The sequence below is a fragment of the Macaca thibetana genome, chromosome 13 (genome assembly GCF_024542745.1).
Source record: "Macaca thibetana thibetana isolate TM-01 chromosome 13, ASM2454274v1, whole genome shotgun sequence".
Taxonomy (NCBI): domain Eukaryota; kingdom Metazoa; phylum Chordata; class Mammalia; order Primates; family Cercopithecidae; genus Macaca; species Macaca thibetana.
Window position 1 is genome coordinate 74,691,988 of NC_065590.1, and position 21,267 is coordinate 74,713,254.

Here is a 21,267-nt window from a genome sequence, read left to right on the forward strand (position 1 = left end):
AAAACTAATACTTAAATCTGACTTGCCTGACACTCTGTCAAGAACATCTGATAATGTTGTTGAGACTGGCAAATGAAGAGTACGGAATTTGTGGCCTGCTCCATACATTGGATGCTGGATGACGTGGCTAGTAGCATTAATTCTACCTTTGTACAGCTGAAAATCAAGAAATCAAAGAAATCAGGAAGTACCTTTTTGGAATACATATTGTTATAAAAAAATCTCAAAAGCACCTAAGAATAAAATACTCAATAAATACTACAAGATATAATTAATTTAGATATGCATATTTGTCATGATTTGTTGGTCAACTTTTGCATTATCACTCTGTACCTAATATTTTTTCATTTTTTTCCACAAATCAAACTATAGTACTCAGGGTAAGGTAAAATTATGTTATTCCTAGGCATGAGGGAGAGTGCTATTCTGAAATTGTCAAGTTCTGCCATTAGGTACAAAAGCTGTGCTAGTTTCAGTTTGCTACATTAGAAGTTAGAACATAGAAGATAACTGCAGGCTCTGATATGAAATTATAAAATACATGTATACACAGCCAATAATTAAGTGTTAAATACTCACTGGACATGGAGACTGAAGAAACATTGTCACTTTCTCATCTTCCAGCATCAACTGTAAAAATAATCTTCGTATAAACCCTGAAATGTTCCCAGATGTTGGAAGGTTCCCTCTTTGAGGAGATGTCTGAAATAGTTCACAAAGAACCTGGCAAGACAAAATATTTAAAAAGTTAAATGCAAGATTTATATGCAGCTTTTTATTTTGAAAGATAAAAAGGAAATAGAAAATATGAATTAAGTTTATTTTAACATATCAAATCAGCAATTAAAGAACAAATGTCTCTGGGGGTCTAGGGTTTAAGATTTTTTTTTTTTAAGGAGGAAAGAAATGATTTTATCTTAAAATATATGAATACTGAAGGAGATAAAAGTGTAAGAAACGTATCCAGGGTTAGAAAAAATTACTACTAAAGGGTGTGCACATAATGAATACCTAGCATAATGAACTTCTGTTAACTTTAGTCAATATTGGTGTGGTTATCATAAAATAAAAATTATGAAAAAAGTACATTAAAAATATGTAACAAGGCCAAGCATGGTGGGTCACGCTGGTAATCTCAGAACTTTGGGAAACTAAGAGAAGAGATCACTTGAGCCGAGGAATTTCAGACCAGCCTAGGCAACATGGTGAAACCCTATCTCTACCCACCCCCCAACCAAAAGAAAATTAGTTGGGCGTGGTGGCATGTGCCAGTAGTCCCAGCTACTTGGGAGGCTGAGGCAGGACTGCTTGAGCCCAAAAGTTTCAGTGAGCCATGATTGTGCAACCGCTCTACAGGCCTGGGCAATAGAGATCCTGCCTCACCCCACCACCAAAATATATATAAAGCCTTAATAAGAAACCAAAAGAGAAATCAATGGGACACAAAGAGTTCATGCTACCCAGAAGCACAAACCAAATTTTCAAATACCTAGAATCATGCCCTCGGGTGAAGCTGGTAATTTAAGCATTTTCTTCTAATATGCATATTTAGCAGCGATATTTTCCCAGTAATTAATTACTACAGGCAGTAAAATATCTTTCTCTTCTTCTTCTGTTTTGTTTTGCTTGTTGTTGAGACAGGATCTTGCTCTGTCACTCAGGCTGGAGGGCAGTGGTGTGATCTCAGCTCACTACAGCCTCAACCTCCTGGACTCAAGTGATCCTCCCACCTCAAGCCTCCTGAGTAGCTGGAACCAAAGGTGCATATCACCGTGCCCGGCTAATTTTGGTTATGATTTCTTTTTTTGGTAGGGAGGAGGTTTTGCCATGTTGTCCAAGCTAGTCTCAAACTAAGCTCAAGTGTTCCACCCACCTTGGCTTCCCAAAGTGCTGAGATTATAGGTATAAGCCACAGCACCCAACCTGCCCTTCTTCTTAATAAAACTAACTCCTTCAATATTTTATAAAAATTACAATATCTATTTTTCTAGGTACTACTAAAATTTGACTTGAATGAGCACTATTAAATAAGAAGGGGAAAAGTTATTTACCAGTGTCTACCATATCTCATATAGGCTCTATGCTAGGTACGTTATACAAATTAAAATATTTAACCATCTCAAAAAAATCCTTGAGGCAGGTATTGCTAGCCCCATTTTATAAGATTAACCCATATGCCCAAGGTCACATGAGGTAGCCAACAGCAAAATTTGGCAAACAGCTAACTAGAATTACTCTTGAAATAATTCTACCTTTCAGGATTTTTTGGGGCCACATAGACATAATATATGATAAATTATCTTCCACTTTTTTTTTTTTTTTTTTTTTTTGAGATGGAGTCTCGCTCTGTTGCCCAGGCTGGAGTGCAGTATGATAAATTATCTTCCACTTTTTTTTTTTTTTTTTGAGACAGAGTCTCACTTTGTCACCCAGGCTGCGAGTGCAGTAGTGCAATTTCGGCTCACTACAACCACCACCTCCCTGGTTCAAGCAATTCCTCTGCCTCAGGCTCCCGAGTAGCTGGGATTCTGGGTGATTGCCACCACACTCGGCTAATATTTTTGTATTTTTAGTAGAGACAGGGTTTCATCATGTTGGCTAGACTGGTCTTGAACTCCTGCCCTCAGGCAATCTGCCCACCTCAGCCTCCCAAAGTGCTGGGATTATAGGCGTGAGCCACCACACACAGTCTATCTTCCACATTTTGTATGTGATTTATGTGGAGTCTCCTATCTGAAACCTAATCTAATGCCCATGTAAAGAGATGCAAACTATCAGTATGGCAATCTCGTTACACAAAAATACAATGCCTCAATGCACATACAGTATTCAGTGACCAGTGTCAATACTGTTCCAGCAGCTGAAATTTTTTCGTGGTCTTTTTCTTTTTGTTTGTGGAAATTTTTTAAAACAAGGGTTGTATGATCCAGCTAGGATCCCAATGCATTTGCCAGTCATCTCATTATAAAGAAGTGATTCAAGTGACAGCATATTTTGAGGGGGAGAAAGGAGATATCAGTACTTTATAGTTTAAATTTGGATCCTTAAAAGCACTCAACACCTACCAAATTTATTTATTTATTTATTTATTTATTTATTTTTAATCTTTTTTAATTTTTTTTTTTTGAGACGGAGTCTCGCTCTGTCACCCAGGCTGGAGTGCAGTGGCTGGATCTCAGCTCACTGCAAGCTCCGCCTCCCGGGTTTACGCCATTCTCCTGCCTCAGCCTCAGCTGGGACTACAGGAGCCCGCCACCTCGCCCGGCTAGTTTTTTGTATTTTTTAGTAGAGACGGGGTTTCACCTTGTTAGCCAGGATGGTCTCGATCTCCTGACCTCGTGATCCGCCCATCTCGGCCTCCCAAAGTGCTGGGATTACAGGCTTGAGCCACCGCGCCTGGCCACCTACCAAATTTTTTAACACCTGGCCTTTATACATGGCCCTTTCTTATGTAATACAACAACTAAAACATAAGTTAGTTTTTCTCTTACCTGTGCCATCAGCTTTTGATTATTTGGATGGCATGAAATGCACTGCAGAAAGAATGCAACAGTTGCATTCTCAATTGCTGTGCGCTGTTGAGTAGTCAATCCTGTTGTAGCAGCTGAAGAAAGAGAAGCTGATCTTGCACTGGTCTGTTGTGCACCTAAATTATGGCTTCCAGAAGTGGACCCAGAGTGACACAATAAAAACAGAAGTGCTGTCCAGAGTGGATTCACTTCAGAACCACCAAGCCAATCTTTCATAATATGGCTATTGCCAACTTCTGTCAAAAACCTAAGAATAGGAGCAACTAGGTCTGCCGTGATGGGCATCTTATTACATTGTTGTGGAACATGATGGCGTCTGAGTTTGTCCTGGGAAATATCTATTGACTGAGCAATGCTTTCTGAGTTAGAAATGTGGCTAAAGCAGAAACTAGCCAGACTCCTCACAAGAAGAGAAGGCAAACCTGAGTCTAGTAATTGTTTAATAGCTTCAGGAGATTGAGAAGAGGAAGCAAGGGTAGCCAAATGTGATTCAGTTAATGCGAGAGGTGCTTGTGCATTTTTAGAGTCATCTGTTAAAGATGAACTAAGATCCTGCTTTTTGTTATCATCTGTCATGGACAGTCCATGGTGACATTGCACTGGAGGAGGGGTAATTCCCATCCAGCCCATGAGCAAAGAAAAATAGTTTGGGTGTACGTGACACATTGAGCAAAGTAGACTGTCAACAGCTTTCTTCAAAACCATATTGCAGGGAAGAGACATGGACCAATTAAAAAGTAACCTAGAAAAATAAGAGATATCATATTAATGATACAAGTTTATTTTTAGAAGAAACTGTTTCAAATACTTCTATTATAGTTCAATTTATACTCTGACACATTATATACTTTATTTGACATTGAGTAACATAACATTGTAAGATTTAAGACTGCATATATATGTATGTATATATATATTTAAAATTTAAGAATGTAGGTACACTGGAAGTTGAGTTAGACTCGTAAATGAGTACAGAAAATCAAGTAAACTATTTTAAAATGGTTCTACCGTTCTGTGTGACCTAAAAAAGTCATGTAGAGAAACAAAAAAAAAAGATCACGCCAAAGAAATGGTTGACGTTAAATTCTGCATGACAAATGGCTTAAATTCATGTTTGCAAATAAAAAACTATCAGTGAGGCTCAGTAATTAAGTCATGGATTATGCCAACTGCTAAGGCCAAATATGATGACCTACTAAAGATCAATAGGCCCACTTTTTATGTGTCACAGGAACTCTTCAAAAATATATTCTGCTGCAGACTTAACAGTTACCTATCAGTAAGTTCAGCAAAGACTTAGCTAAATATGGTGAAGAAACATGGGTAAATAAAAACTACTTGTCAAAAGGACAATCTAGAAAAGTCTCAAATTTTCTAGCTTTACATCTTTGTTCTTTTTTGAGATGACATCTTGCTCTGTTGCCCTGGCTGCAGTGCCAGTGGTGCCATCATCATAGGTAAATGTGGCCTCTAACTCCTGGGTTCAAGTGATCCACCCACCACAGCCTCCCAAGTAACTAGGGCTAGAGGAATGTACCACCATGCCTGGCAAATTTTTAAATTTTTTGTAGAGATTTGGTCTATCTATTTTGGCCAGTCTGGCGTCAAACTCCTAGTTTCAAGTGATCCTCCCATCTCAGCTCCCCAAAGTTATTTTTTTTGAGACGGAGTCTCGCTGTGTTGCCCAGGCTGGGGTACAGTGGCGTGAGCTCAGCTCACTGTAACCTCTGCAGACTCAAACAATTCTTGCGCCTCAGCCTCCCAAGTAGCTGGGACCACAGGTGCATGTCACCATGTCTGGCTGACTTTTTTTTTTTGAGACGGAGTCTTGCTCTTATCGCCCAGGCTGGAGTGCAATGATGCAATCTTACCACACTGCAACCTCTGCCTCCCAGGTTCAAGTGATCCTCCTGCCTCAGCCTCCGGAGTAGCTGGGATTACAGATGCACACCACCACGTCAGCCTAATTTTTTTATTTTTAGTAGAGACGGGGTTTCACCATGTTGGCCAGGCTGGTCTCAAACTCCTGACCTCGTGATCTGCCCACCTCGGCCTCCCAAACTGCTAGGGTTACAGGCGTGAGCCACTGCACCCAGCTTTCTGACTTCTGCCTTTTTGTACAGACAACGTTTCGCCATGTTGCCCAAGCTGGTCTTGAACTCCTGACTCAAGTGATCTTCCCTCCTAGGCCTCCACAGTGCTGGGATTACAGGTGTGAGCCACCACGCCCCGCCCCAAAGTTGTCTAGTTGTACTTTCCTGCCACAGTTGTACATTAAAGATAATATAATCTGGTGGGAAAATTTGCAACTGGGAATAAACACTACGAACCACAGAACCATCTACATTAAGCATAATTTTAGGTTAAAAAAAAAAAGGCAGTACTGCTAATATATCTTCTTAAAACACAAAAATAAATTAATATTTGTTTGACAATTCATTTCAAAAGTATACCTGATTATATTTGCTACTTTCAAAATATTACGTTTCTCCGAATAAACATGTAAAATATTCTATCAAGTAAACACTAACTGATCTAGTACTAGGGGGAAAAAAAAAGGATTTCACAAATCATACTTACTCAAAGAGCTCTTGGTCCAAGAGTGCTGGTAAGTCGTATTCTACAAGCAGCTCATAACTATGCCACAGAATGGCTGCCACACAGTGCAAATGAGAAGGAGATGGCATCAGAAGACCATACTCTATTGTTGAGGAGTTAGGACACATGTAGTTCATCCTGCCACTTCTCTTCATAGCAGCCACTCTTGCAGAATCACTAACCCATTTTAACAAGGCCTGAATTCTTAAATGAAGAAAATGAATTCATATAACCACCTATAGCGCAACTGGCATATAGATAAACACCATCTCTGCATGGTGAGTAGGATATTTATGAGAATAATATACCAATTGTTCACGATTGTTTTAATCTAAAATGGGGAAAAAATGAAATCAGCAACAACGACACAGTTTCAGTTCCAATTTTCCAATAACCTTACCAATTTCAACCATCAAAAGGTTTGAGATAACACACTAGAACAGTGATCTGGGGCTAATTCTTCTTTGTGCAAAGTCTCCTGAAATACAGCATGTTTCACATCCCTGAACCCTAGCATTAAACACTAGTAATAGCCACCCACACTCATTCATTCTGCAACAGAATATACCCTCAACACTTACTTATATATTTTAAGTATAATTTTTATAAGATGGAAATTAAGCTTTATTTATTTTCTCTGCATAGTACTTTTAAAAACACAGGTATCTGTGATTTAGAACTGACATTAATAACAAGATTATAGGTCAAGTACCACACTAATCTCAATCCTCTGGAGCTGGGAACCAGTAAAACACAACCCAATTTTGAACCACTACCTGGGAGCAAAAGACTTTTTAAAGCAACAATACTATAGAGTTTTGGGCCGGGCGCGGTGGCTCACGCCTGTAATGCTAGCACTTTCAGAGGCTGAGGCGGGCGGATCACAAGGTCAGACGATCGAGACCATCCTGGCTAACACGGTGAAAACCCGTCTCTACTAAAAAATACAAAAAATTAGCTGGGCGTGGTGGCAGGCGCCTGTAGTCCCAGCTACTCCAGAGGCAGAGGCAGGAGAATGGTGTGAACCCGGGAGGTGGCACTTGCAGTAAGCCGAGATTGTGCCACTGCACTCCAGCCTGGGCAGAGCGAGACTGCATCTCAAACAAACAAACAAAAAAAAAAAACTATAGAGTTTGTACAAAAAACAAATGGGATGAGATTTCTCAAGTTCTTAAAACATTCTGTTTACATTTACTTTATTTTCCTTCAATTTCTATTTCAGAATATAAGATTCTTGGCTTCACACTAAAAGCAATGGGGACAGGAAGGTATATAATACTAATTCTGAAAGATAAGACTCTTAAACTTTCGATTTTACATCATGGGGAATAAAGAGAATTCAGAAGACAAGGAAGACAATTTTCTCAGTCTAACAACCTTGTCATTAATGTCAGGTTTTTTTTTTTGAGACAGAATCTCGCTCTGTGGCCAAGGCTGGAGTGCCACTGTGGCGCAATCTCAGCTCACTGCAAGCTCCGCCTCCTGGGTTCAAACCATTCTCCTGCCTCAGCCTCCAGAGTAGCTAGGACTACAGGCGCCCGCCACCATGCTCAGCTAATTTTTTGTATTTTTTTTTTTTTTTAGTAGAGACGGGGTTTCACCATGTTAGCCAGGATGATCTCGATCTCCTGACCTTGTGATCTGCCCGCCTCGGCCTCCCAAAGTGCTGGGATTACAGGCGTGAGCCACCGCGCCTAATGTCAGTTTTATATAACAAACATTCACATTTTAAAAAGTACTATGCAGAGAAAATGAATTAAATTTAATTTTATTCTTATTAAAAAGCCACAACAATATTTAAAAATTAAATAATCCTAACAGATTCCAAGCAACCTGTTCTGGAAAAATATTTAACAGTGATAGTTTAAATATATTTTAACCACTATTAACCATTATGATTCAAATCTGGCATAAATTGTTATTTACTTTATCAAAAACAATTGCAATCTATGTTTAAATGTAATCCATAATTTTAATAATTTATGAATATATTAATAAAACATCAAATGACTTCATTTTAAACATAATCAAAATATTAAGAAGTAACATAAATCAGGAAGAAATCTCTATAAATATGTTTTTCTAATATGGATGCTACACATTAAAAACAGAGAATGCCAAATATTTGCTCAAAAATTTGTCAACAAAAATATGTTTCAAAAATACTTCAAGTTGGCTGGGTGCAGTGGCTCATGCCTATAATCCCAGCACTTTGGGAGGCCTAGGCGGGCGGGTCATGAGGTCAGGAGATTGTGCCACTGCACTCCAGCCTGGGTGACAGAGCAAGACTCTGTCTCAAACAAAACAAAACAAAAACTTCAAGTTGGTATCAATTTGGAAGTAAAAGACATTAAGGTAAAATGACATTAGGACAACTCATCAAAATTACCTAACTGTAAAAAAATTATATTAATATATTAATATAATTAATGAAATTAATATATTTATATTATATTTAAATATTCAGCCAAAGTGTTCAAATGTCATTTACATGGTATGATATTGTTTCATTCTGTGGTAAATAGCAGGAAAGAGTACAGAAAGCAATGAAAAGACTTTGATGAATATGATAATAATAAACAGAACAACCATTATCAAAATAGTCGAAGTATTAATTACAGACACAATATTCCTACATTCATATACATGTATTAAGTACTACCTAAGATAGTATGACTCTGATACTATCACTTTACAAGGTTCCTTTCACAGCATAGCCAACTTAAAAACATGTTTTATTCCATTCCTTAAAAGCAGTATTAACTACCAACTATAGACACAATATTCCTACATTCATATACGCGTATTAAGTACTACCTAAAATAGTATGACTCTGATACCATCACTGTACAAGGTTATTTTCACAGAGTAGCCAACTTAAAAATATGTTTTATTCCATTCCTCAAAAGCAATATTAACTAAGAATTCTATTTAAGTTCAAATTTGCTTAAAGTATGTCCAAATATATATAAATGTATGTTTAATGTTCATGAAAACTTACAGAAGTCACATCGTGTGAGGCATATGGTAAACATACAATATATAACAGTATTGTCTTTTATGAGATCATCTAAGGAAAAACTGTCAGAAACATTCACTATAGCATGATTATGTGCATGTGTGTGCTTAATTAAATGAAAAATAAAATCATACCTGTCTTTTGTACCAGGATCCTGAGTTGTTCCAAGCTGGTAAAGAATATCTATCGTAGAGTCAGAAGAGAGTCCATTTAGTCTTCCAAAAAGTAAAGGACTATTCAAATCTTGCAACAAAGAATCCAAAGAAAAAGTTTGCTAAATAAGCAAGTGAACCATGGGAAGATTTACTTAATTTAATAAAGTTATTCATTAAAAATGAAGCTTCCATAAATTCCAACAACAAAGAACAAACTCTAAACTAATGAAACCAGCTTGGGTGCAGTGGCTCATGCCTGTAATCCCAGCACTTTGGAAGGCCAATTCGGGTGGATCACCTGAGGTCAGGAGTTCGAAACCAGCCTGATCAATATGGAGACACCCCGTCTCTACTAAAAATACAAAAATTAGCCGGGTGTGGTGGCAGATGCCTGTAATCCCAGCTACTAGGAAGGCAGAGGTTGTAGTGAGTCGAGATTGCACCACTGCACTCCAGCCTGGGCAATAGAGTGAGACTCCGTCAGAGAAGAGAGAAGACAGAAGAGAGAAGAGATAAACATAAACTAAAAGAAAAAATAATTCCCAAAACAGAGCTCAGCACAAAGATCGCATAGTTCAACTGCTGTTACTTTACAGACACGTAAACATTCAAATATCAAAGTTAATTATCACCTGTAGGATCACTGCCTGATGCTGCACAATTTCTCAGGAGAATGTCTATGAGCTTCAGGCCAATTCTAGTAGACTGCAGTCCTATCTTTACAAGCACAACCTCGATGTTGGGTGAATGCATTCCACAATAAGGTGACATCAATAAGGCCGCACAAGTCTGCAGCAGATTGGCAGTAGGTGCAGCTGCACTTGCCATCATTCCTTCTAGATCACTTATGTGAGTAAGGCAATGATGTAATAACCGTAACCATCCAATACTGAAAATACAAAACGACTTGTATGATCAATATAAGTCGCTCAAATCATTTCCGGGTAGAACATAACTTTTTAAAGATCAGCATGTTGTGTTTCACAAATAGCACCAAACAATCTAAGAAATGTTTTTTAAAATGCTGCAAATTCAGTAAACAGACAGTAAGTTTCCCCTATAAGATAAATCACAACTGGGCGGGGTGGCTCACACCTGTAATCCCAGCACTTTGGGAGGCCGAGGCAGGCGGATCACGAGATCAGGAGTTCAAGACCAGCCTGGCCGACTTGGTGAAACCCCTTATCTACTAAAAATACAAAGATTAGCTGGGCATGGTGGTGGGCACTTGTAATCCCAGCTACTCAGGAGGCTGAGGCAGCAGAATCGTTTGAACTCGGGAGGCGGAGGTTGCAGTGAGCCTAGATTGCACCACTGCACTCCAGCCTGGGCGACAGGGCAAGACTCCGTCTCAAAACAAACAAAAAGATAAATCACATACAAAAGGACTTGTATTCATAGTATGTGTTTGCTTTTTTAAGAAATCAGCCAGAAACCTGCTTTGCATGCAATTATATATATCGATAAACTGATTACTATCATAGACTTCTAAAACTGTGTAGTCTTAGCACCTTGAGAATAGAAATCCTAAATTCTTTTTTTCTTTTTTGTTTGAAGATGGAGTTTCGCTCTCTCGCCCAGGCTGGAGTGCAGTGGCGGAATCTTGGCTCACTGCAACCTCCATCTCCTGGGTTCAAGCGATTCTCCTGTCTCAGCCTCCCCAGCAGCTGGGACTACAGTTGTACACTGCCATGCCCAGCTAATTTTTTGTATTTTTAGTAGAGACGGGGTTTCACCTTGTTAGCTAGGATGGTTTCGATCTCCCGACCTCGTGATCTGCCTGCCTTGGCCTCCCCAAGTACTGGGATTACAGGTATGAGCCATGGTGCCAGGCCTTAAATTCATTTTTATCAGGCAAAACTTTCAACAAAATCCATCTATAAAACATTCAGCCATCAAAATTTATCAGAAAAATGTTGATTAAAAAATATATTGAGGTCCTTGTTTGTTTGGTTCAGACACAATCCTTCTATTAACTAACATTTAGGAATTACCATATAAAACTAAGTCCCTGTTTCTAAGGTCATTTGGTATGGTTCAGATGCATTCCTGGTCATAAGCATTTGCAAATTCCCGAAACAGAGTATGATACAAAAAATTACAAGCCATAAAATTAGAATGTACATCTACATGTAGTATACAGATCATCTCAAAGACTAAACATACATACACCTTAATTTTAATCAGTGTCAGCATTCTGTTTCCACAAAACTGTCTCTATTACACCTAATAAAATTGTATTATATAGATACCTACGGAACAAAGACCTTCCTAAGACCTATAAAAGAAAAAAAATCCACAAAATAAGTAAGCCCCCTATCTCCCAACCCTGCCCCCAAAAAAAAAAAAGGACAGAAAGCTTTTTTAAATAATAGGAAACAAAACATACCTTGTTTTAGATACCTGATCTTCAGATGGAAGGAATGGATTATTAACCGTTGCTGAAGAGGTGGTACCAAAAGCAGTGAGCCCCAATAATTTAATCTGTGAAAGGCCTAATGTGCTGGCATCTCGTGGACGATGTAGTCTAAGGCAGACAGCAGAAGCTACTTCGGCTTTTACAAGCTGAATTTTTATGTAGGTGAGGCCACTTGTGACAACAGGCGTGGACAAAGGTAGCATATTTACCCCATCTGCACTTACTTCAACAGACACTGAGGAAGGGCAGGCTATAAAAATAAAATGGAATCATCACAACAGACAAAGTAAACTAGATTGAACAGTTAGTTAAAAATCCCAGGAAAATAGCAGCTTTCACAATTGTATTCATCATGAACTTGTAAAAAGAAAATGTATACAACAAAATATAGTTCGACAATGACTTTCACCATAATTAATGTAGGAGCTACTTTTCAACTCAAAATATGTGATCTACAATAAAAATTAAACAGTCTAATATTCACCTAAAAAAAGAGGAACCAAAGATGTGTGAAGCACATGTACCTGATGCTCCCTATGAATAAAACCAGACAAATAAGTAATTATATCATCATTTCTACTTTACTCAAAATTATCACAAATAATGAGAAACTACATTTGATTAATATGCTATGGTTGACTGTTTTAAATAATTTGGGGGGAAAATGTAACAAAACTTGTTTTTCTACCAGTTATTATATTACTACTAGATTGTGATATTTTTTAAACATTGAGTTTAACCTCACAGCTGAGTTTAGAAATTGCTTTTTTTTTTGAGAGAGAGATAGTCTTGCCCTGTTGCCCAGGCTGCAATGAGTGCAGTGGTGCGATCTTAGCTAACTGCAACCTCCGCCTCCCAGGTTCAAGTGATTCTCCTGCCGTAGCCTCCACAGTAGCTGGAACCACAGGCAGGTGCCACCACATCTAGGAATTTTTTGTACTTTTGGTAGAGACAGGGTTTTGCCATGTTAGCCAGGCTGGCCTCGAACTCCTGACCTCGGCTTCCCAAACTGTTGGGATTATAGATGTGAGCCACTGCGCCCAGTCTCCTTTTCAAATTAAACCAAATATCAACGGGATTTTTTTGGTTGTTTGGGTTTTTTTTTTTTTTTTTTTTTTTGAGGAGGAGTCTCTCTCTGTGGCCCAGGCTGGAGTGCAGTGGCGTGATATTGGCTCACTGCAAGCTCCGCCTCCTGGCTTCACGCCACTCTCCTATCTCAGCCTCCCGAGTAGCTGGGACTACAGGCGCCTGCCACCACACCCGGCTAATTTTTTGTGTATTTTTAGTAGAGACAGGGTTTCACTGTGTTAGCCAGGACGGTCTCCATCTCCTGACCTCGTGATCTGCCTGCCTCGGCCTCCCAAAGTGCTGGGATTACAGGCGTGAGCCACCGTGCCTGGCCAGGACTTTTTTAAAAAATCAATTCTTGCTGAAATTTAAGGAGTCCCCAGTGAACAAACAACTGGAACTACTACCAGAAAATTATTTCTTTCTAGCTTAACATGGAACCCCATATAATAAATATATGTCAACTAAAGCCTTTGAAATTTGGTTTTATTTTTAATTTCAGTGGTAAAATAAGAAGGAATTACATGCCAGCTTTACACTGATTACTAGACAGTCAACTTAATTTTGAAATTTACACTTCAGATCCTTTTGAGGAAAGTATTACCTACATTTTACACAAGCAGACATAGTAAAAACAGATTAAGTAATCCATGCTCCCACAGGAACAAATATCACACCTTAGATTCAAGTTCATGTTTGCTTCTAAAGACTGTTATTTCCACTATATCACAACATATTTTCAACTTCTGCTCTAATCCAATAATAAAACCAAATTTCTTAATCAAGAACACTTAAGTAGGGAACACTTAAACCAATTAATTTTTCACAGGAGTTCCCCCTTTGTAATATGCTTCCTAATTCAATTCCCATGTGCAAAATCCAGCTGAACTTCAAAAGCCACCACTTATGACTAACTCCTCTGCTTTCCAAATAAAAGCAATCACTTTCCAATTTTAGAGGTTGTGTAAGTCTTATATTGACTTATATTTTGCCTTTTAATATAGTTATTTCTGACCTCCTAAAACACTCTGTATTAGCATATTTTCCTTCTACCTTTATATTATCTGTTTTTTATCTAAGGAGTGTGGATGCCACAAGTAATTAAGCTGTATCAGTCTAATCTTGCAAATACATAGAAAAAACTGTTTTCTCCAAAGATGCCAGGAATCTACAAAATTTCCCATAGCTCCTCATGCAATTATTGAGTGATATTTGATAGCAATGAGAATCAATCCATAAATGTAAGCATATGTATTAATTTAAACAATTCTGGCAAAATTGTAACTATATTTAAAGCATTTGTGAACCATATAAAATACAAAATGGGCTGGGTACAGTAGCTCACACCTGTAATCTCAGCACTTTGGGAGGCCAAGGCAAATAGATCGCTTCAGCCCAGGCATCATAACAAAACCCCATCTCTACAAAAAAACACAAAAATTTAGCCAGGCATGGTGGTACACGCCTGTGGTCCCAGCTATACATGAGGCTGAGATGGGAGGATCATTTGAGCCTCAGAGGTCAAGGCTACAGTGATCTGAGATATCAAAACTGCATTCCAGCATGTGTAACAGAGACCTTGCCTCAAAAAAAAAAAAAAGCAAACGAGTATTTCATATTCTTTATAAATACCTGAAAGAGTTCGTGCTCTTAAGTGATAATTAATATTTCGTAAAAATTATTTTTAATTATTTGCCTTACAAAGTTCAATAAAATGTATTCAATGAACATGCATCAAATAAACAATACAACATTACAAGGATACTGACATATTACAACAAACACAGTATGAATCTTAAAATCACACTGAAGTAGTCAAAATATAATATTATTCAAAAAGATAGTTATCTTCTAAAGAAGTTGGAGGGCAGGCACACAAATCTATGCTAATTTCATATTACAAGGCTAGGACTGAGATCCGGGCTGTAAAAACTAACATGGTAAAAAATGGGAGTGTAATAAACTCATTTCAGCTTAATACTGAGGCTTAGTAAATTTGAGAGAAAAGAGAAAGCAAAATAATATATAACTGGAACATATTTGTTTAGACTTCATCACATAATCTTTTTGTCTGAGGTTAACAGTCATTTCCACTAAAATGACTTGGTAGTATTAATTATTTCACTAAAAACTGTTCAGAAGTTACACACTCTGGTATCACACCTAAGTGTATTTCTGCTTACTAAATATTTTTATTTTCAAATGTTTCTAAATTAAAGTCTGCTCTCATGTTGCTTCTTTATAAAATATTACTCACTTGCAAGAGATGCAAGATGAGGCTGGATATGTATCTCCTTAAGCAGCACTGCTGCGGGAAGGTGAATGGTAAGGTCACACCAAGCCTCCTCTGGAAGAAAGATGTAGGACCAAGCAGCAGAGCGAGCTCTTCTATGAGGAGGTGTGGCCTGCAATAGCACTTCAGCTGGCTGGGCAGTAGGACTGCTAGATGTGATTGTACCTAGAGAAGATATTTTACATAAAATAAGAACTTGCAAAAGAAACATAACAAAGCTTTAAAATCTATGTGAATAAAATTAAACTAGAAAAATTAATTGAAAACATGAACAACTGATGCTGGTAATGTACTTAGTATCCTAAGCATGACTGTAGAGGTATTCACAAAACATTAGGAAATCCTGTCAACTGGCAAGGTGGCAAGTTCATTATTAACTGCTACTTTATACTCATATGATACATGAAAACTAAAGATACAGCAATAAACGTAGCTCCATAATTTTCTAAGTAAAAAACAATGTCCAATATATCTCCACCTTTAAAATAATCATCTTTATTCTAAGATGTCAATGTCTATGATTTAGAAATATGAAAAGAAAAATTAAAAAGAAACTACGTAAACTGGATAAAAAAGTAAATACCTAAATTCAAAACTTTTAAAAAAGATAGTACCACTTTAAGGCCAGGCACAGTGGCTCACACCTGTAATCCCAACACTTTGGGAGGCCGAAGTGGGGGATCACTTGGGGCCAGAAGTTCAAGACCAGGCTGGACAACATGGTGAAACCCCGTCTCTACTAAACACACACACACACAAAGACAGTGTAGTGGCACATGTCCGTAATCCTAGCTACTCAGGAGGCTGAGACATGAGAATTGCCTGAACCCGGGAGACAGATGTTGCAGTCAACAGACATCGCGCCACTGCACTCCAGCCTAGGTGACAGAGTGAGACTCTCTCACAACAAAACAAAACAAAACATAGTACCACTTTAAGAAGGAAAATGAGATTTAAAATCGATTAACATTTACAGAGAAAACTTACTGAGGAATCTCTATTTAGTTTCTTAAATTGTGCTTCTATTTTGACTCACAAATAAAAACAAACTTTACTGCTAAAGAACTGTTAAAACAGTCCCTCTCGGCCAGGCGTGGTGGCTCAAGACCGTAATCCAGCACTTTGGGAGGCTGAGGTGGGCGGATCACCTAAGGTCAGGCATTTGAGACCAGCCTGGTCAATATGGTGAAACCCTATCTCCATTAAAAATACAAAAATTAGCTGGGCATGGTGGCAGACACTTGTAATCCCAGCTACTCAGGAGGCTGAGGGAGGAGAATTGCTCGAACCCAGGAGGCGGAGGTTGCAGTGAGCCAAGATCGTGCCATTGCACTCGGGCTTGAGCAACAAGAGCAAAACTCCATCTCAAAACAAATAAAAAATTCCCTCTCGTAAGTAGAATGCCGAGATATCCACTACCTCTAAAATAAACTGTTTGTAATTAAAATAGCAATATATGATATCATCAACTGACTTCAACTAATTTTGTTTCATACCAGCTAATAAACTGAATAAATTCACATAAGATTTAATAACACTTTTCTTACCAAGGGGTGCAAAGTTATGAATCCCTTCGGCATTGTCAGGCTCAGAAGCTAGTATTCTTGTTTTCAATGTGCTGTCAACAGCTTTATTTGGACCAGAGTCAAGAAATTTCATAATAGTTGATACCATACTTCTTGCAGTGTTCACAATAGCCCTTGTACTAGTGACCATATTATTGCATATGAGCTGAACACCACCTAAATTACAAAGAATAAGTAATGAAATCGATATCAGGACAGATGGTTCAACATCAAAAGTAAACTTCCACAAAAGACTACAAAAATGAAAATGTAATATACTATCACATAACTACACTTAAATGATAGTTACTGAAATATTAGCTTACCCATATCATGAAATGCTTTCAAGGCATCACTAGTATCCAATACTCTCAAAATGAACCACAATAATGGCTCAGATAACTGGCAAGTAGCAAGAGAGCCCTAAAAAATGAAATATGTGTATTATGACTTTATACACTCCTGCGAATAAGAACTAAACTCAATGCATGTAATATTCCTTCCTAGTTAATTTTTGTAACCTGACAGCCTTAAATACACTAAATACAAAATGTCTGCCAAATTACATAAGAAATCTTACCTGAATAAGAAAAAACCATCTTCCTCAACTCAGATTTTAATTTTTTAAAGCATCTGTCTTCATCCATTATCTTTTCCCTTTATGTGCATTTAGATACCAATTTCATTTAAAATTTTAACCATCTAAAGTACCTTTGTATTTTCTAATAGAGAAATATACACATTCAACAAATGTTTACAAAAATGATAATTATACACTGCTATATAGAAGACAAAAGAAATTGTTCTAATATCTGCATTTCAAAATGGGAAATGGACAAGAAAGTAAAATAATCTGATTCCTATAATTTCATTTGTAAAAACGAAATACAAAAAGGAAAAATTTTGTAACCTATTTTCTTTAATTAGCCTAATCCCTTTTAATGGGGAAAAAAAAAAGTTGAATACACAACATAAATTTCAAAAAATTTCACTTTACATCTTCTTACGTAACATCTATGGAGAACACCTCAGTATTACACTATGCTATTTTTAGGAAAAAAAGAAGAACTTCTTGAGACACAATAAATGTTTTACTCTTGTATTACTGTGGTCATCTCTGAAAATACCACTTCAAAGAAACTTTATTCTCCAACTTTTATTAATAATCCATAGCCCTCTTGCACTGATGCTTTTCACTGTCCAATATATAATAAATACACTTATTTGTCTCTGTCCTATAATTTTCCACTTACATTGTCAGAAATTTATTTGAATCACTGCAATTGTTGTTGGCTTGAACTTACTTGTCTGCCCATATATCCACAGGCCATGTATGTTAAAATTGGTTGCAGCATCATGTGGACTGTAGAAGCTTTTTTACTAAGGGTTGTCAGTATGGTAAATAATCCATCCCCAACTGATATAGCATCCAACCCACCATGAAAGTTTTCATGTTTAGTGAGATGTAATCCACTTGCTCCTAGGAAAAATAAAAGATTCCACATTAAAAGATTAAAAGTATATATATCCAGCCAGGCATAGTGGCTCATGCCTGTAATCTCAACACTTTGGGAGGCTGAGGCAGGTGGATCACCTGACATCAGGAGTTCAAAACCAGCCTGGCCAACATGGTGAAAACAATATAGAAGCTGAAAAGCCATTTTTTCCAAAACTGCTGAAGAATTAACATATAACAGCTGTTTATACCCTCTACACATAACCCGAACGGACTCCTGGAGACTAAAATATCAATGACAATATTCAGTAGAGCATGGTTTATGGCTATCTTCTTACATGAGATACCTCTTTATCACCAACAATAAAAATAGGTTGTTCTGTTACATGACTGAGAACATCACTCTACATACTAGCTATATACGTCAAGAAGAGAGGACATAAATAGAAAAATAAGTGAAACCAGCATGTAACTATTCTTTTTAATCTAATCAAAAGGAAGATATGGCTGTTTCCTATACACTGACAAAGAAAAATATACCACCAGGTAAAAATATATTAGAAATAGATTTTGCCACAGTATACAGATGTTCAATTATTTTAAAAATTTAATGTAATGTATTAACATTCAAAGAGGTAAAAAAGTTAAGCAACAGCATATAAATTTAACACTGATATGTGTCACAGAAAATGTTACAGTATGAATAAAATTTTACGTTTTATTTTCAAAGCAAATGTGAACAAATAATACTTGTCTTTAACACAAAATGATGTGAAATAAGAACTCAAGATCAGCCTGGCTAACATGGTGAAATCCCGTCTCTACAAAAAAAAAAAAAAAAATTACGAGGGTGCAGTGGCTCACACCTGTAATCCTAGTACTTTGGGAGGCTGAGGTGGGAAGATCACCTGAAGTCAGGAGTTCGAGACCAGCTTGCCCAACATGGCGAAACCCCATCTCTACCAAAATACAAAAAATTAGCCAGGCATGGTGGCACATGCCTGTAATCCCAGGTACTCGAAAGGCTGAGGCACAAGAATTGCTTGAACCTAGAAGGCGGAGGTTGCAATGAACCAAGATCACGCCACTGCACTTCAGCCTGGGCAACACAGCAAGACTTCATCTCAAAAAAAACAAAAACAAAAACAAACAAAAAACTAGGAGGGGCATGGTGGTACACGCCTGTAATCCCAACTACTCGGTAGGCTAAGGCAGGAGTATCACTTGAATCTGGGAGGCGGAGGTTACAGTGAGCTGAGATCGCATCATTGTACTCCAGCCTGGGAGCAAGACTCTGTCTCATGGAAGGGAAGAAAAAAAATTAGCCAGGTGTGGTGGCAGGCACCTATGGTTGCAGCTACTTGGGTGGCTGAGGCATGAGAATTGCTTGAATCTGGGAGGCATCTCAATAAAAAAGAAAAAAAAAACCAAATTGACATAACATTTTTCAATATTTCACTTTAATTCATTAATTGAAGCCCCTATACAAAAGTCCTCACCAATAAAAATCAGTCATGAAAAGCTTAAAGCAGTTTTACACTACAAAGTAAAAAGAGAATGAATCCATATATTGCTTACAAAAAAAAACAATTATAGTACCAGAGACAACGGTAAGATTAATATTCTCAATACATACCAATTATCATTGCCATGGCACTGCTATTACACAGGCCCAGAGCAGACAAAATCTGGCTCATAATTTGTTGGTTGGCTAAGACTAAGTCAGCAACATACGCAGGCGATCCTTGAACACTGGTACTGCTTCCATTGCCATCTTTGCCTCCTGAGACTTTTTCTTCATCTGAAACACTATCTGTTGTATTTGTGGTCACAGACACTCTTGCACTGTATTCCCTATTGCCTGAAAGAGGCAGCTGCACTAAAATGTTAACAAGTTTTAACAAATCAAACATGAGTTGATCCCTTGTCATTTCGCCACAAACTGCTTTTGCATCACCTGGACGAATCAGGTTGGCAAAGAGTCCCCCAAAGCATGCTCGAGCACCCACGGAGCTATCTGATCCACTTCTTGACATTACTTTGTCTGAGCAAGTGATATAGTGATGCACTAAAAATGTAACAGATTCTATCACAGCAGAAATAGTACTAACTGAAACGACTTCAAAATTCTGCTCCAGAGTGAATTCTAAGAGCTTCACTTGGGCATCAAGAGGTCCTTGGCCTGTCTGGAAAGCACCCCTGCAGAGAGAGAGAAAGAGAGAGAGAGAGAGAGAGAGAGATACTATAAGAGAGAGGATTAAAAATTAAACGATTTTAAGTAGTTCTGAAAGCAGTAACTTATCACAATATAAGGAAGTTAAACAAGTTCTTGGTATTCACTATTTCATTAGGTAGGTAATAGTTTTCATCTCTTTTGGAATTCTTGTTCTTGACTCCATTTTAGACACACTCAAAAACAAGCTTCCTTCAAAATACAAAACTAAGGGACAAGTATATACGGAAGTGATTTTGAAGCTACAGAAAAAAACACTTCAAAATCACAAGGCACTTCTTATAATGAAATGAGTTATAATTTTTTCCATTCTCAAATAATGCTATTGTAAACATTCCCTACTGATAATGACACATAAAAATTAAGATTCAAATTATTCTTATGTATCAAAATTGAATGCTCTTCAAATTCTGCTTATGCCTAAGATACAGAATGCTGAAAAGAGCATCACCCTCAGTCTAACAGCAAGAAAAAGACAAATGAGGCCAGATGCAATGACTCATGCCTGCAATCCCATCACTTTGGGAGCCCCATGCAGGCAGATCACTTGAGGCCAGAAGTTCGAGACCGGCCTGGCCAACATGGTGAAACCTCATTGTTACTAAAAATACAAAAATTAGCCGGGCATGGTGGCGTGTGACTGTTAATTGCAGCTACTCAGGAGATTAAGGCAAAAGAACAGCTTTTGAGTTTGAGACCTGCCTGGCTAACATGGCAAAACCCCATCTCTACTGAAAATACAAAAATTAGCCAGGCATGGTGATGGGCCTGTAATCCCAGCTACTGAAGAGGCTGAAGCATGAGAATTGCAGGAACCCAGGAGGCGGAGGATGCAGGGAGTCGCGATCACGCCGCTGCACTACAGCCTGGGTGACAGAGCCAAAATCTATTTCAAAAACCAAACAAGCAAACAAAAAAAGACTGCCTAAAA

General features: G+C 37.8%; 2 protein-coding genes across 11 annotated transcripts in view; one reads left to right on the plus strand and one right to left on the minus strand.

Annotated features, from left to right (window-relative positions):
- DPY30 (dpy-30 histone methyltransferase complex regulatory subunit) overlaps positions 1-21,267 on the plus strand; it is a 937,477-nt gene that overhangs the window by 435,607 nt on the left and 480,603 nt on the right. The window lies entirely within an intron of this gene.
- BIRC6 (baculoviral IAP repeat containing 6) overlaps positions 1-21,267 on the minus strand; it is a 256,236-nt gene that overhangs the window by 98,256 nt on the left and 136,713 nt on the right. For all 10 annotated transcript variants that reach the window (XR_007718761.1, XM_050754116.1, XM_050754118.1 and 7 more), the window contains 12 exons: positions 19,740-20,302; positions 17,952-18,127; positions 16,974-17,070; positions 16,630-16,824; positions 15,047-15,247; positions 11,692-11,971; positions 9,935-10,191; positions 9,282-9,390; positions 6,111-6,332; positions 3,492-4,272; positions 580-723; positions 27-156 (listed from right to left, as the gene is read on the minus strand). Coding sequence is in view for 9 of the 10 variants with exons in the window: in XM_050754116.1 (XP_050610073.1) it covers positions 27-156; positions 580-723; positions 3,492-4,272; positions 6,111-6,332; positions 9,282-9,390; positions 9,935-10,191; positions 11,692-11,971; positions 15,047-15,247; positions 16,630-16,824; positions 16,974-17,070; positions 17,952-18,127; positions 19,740-20,302 (3,155 nt within the window). In the remaining variant the exon portion in view is untranslated. The remainder of the gene's footprint in view (positions 1-26; positions 157-579; positions 724-3,491; positions 4,273-6,110; positions 6,333-9,281; positions 9,391-9,934; positions 10,192-11,691; positions 11,972-15,046; positions 15,248-16,629; positions 16,825-16,973; positions 17,071-17,951; positions 18,128-19,739; positions 20,303-21,267) is intronic.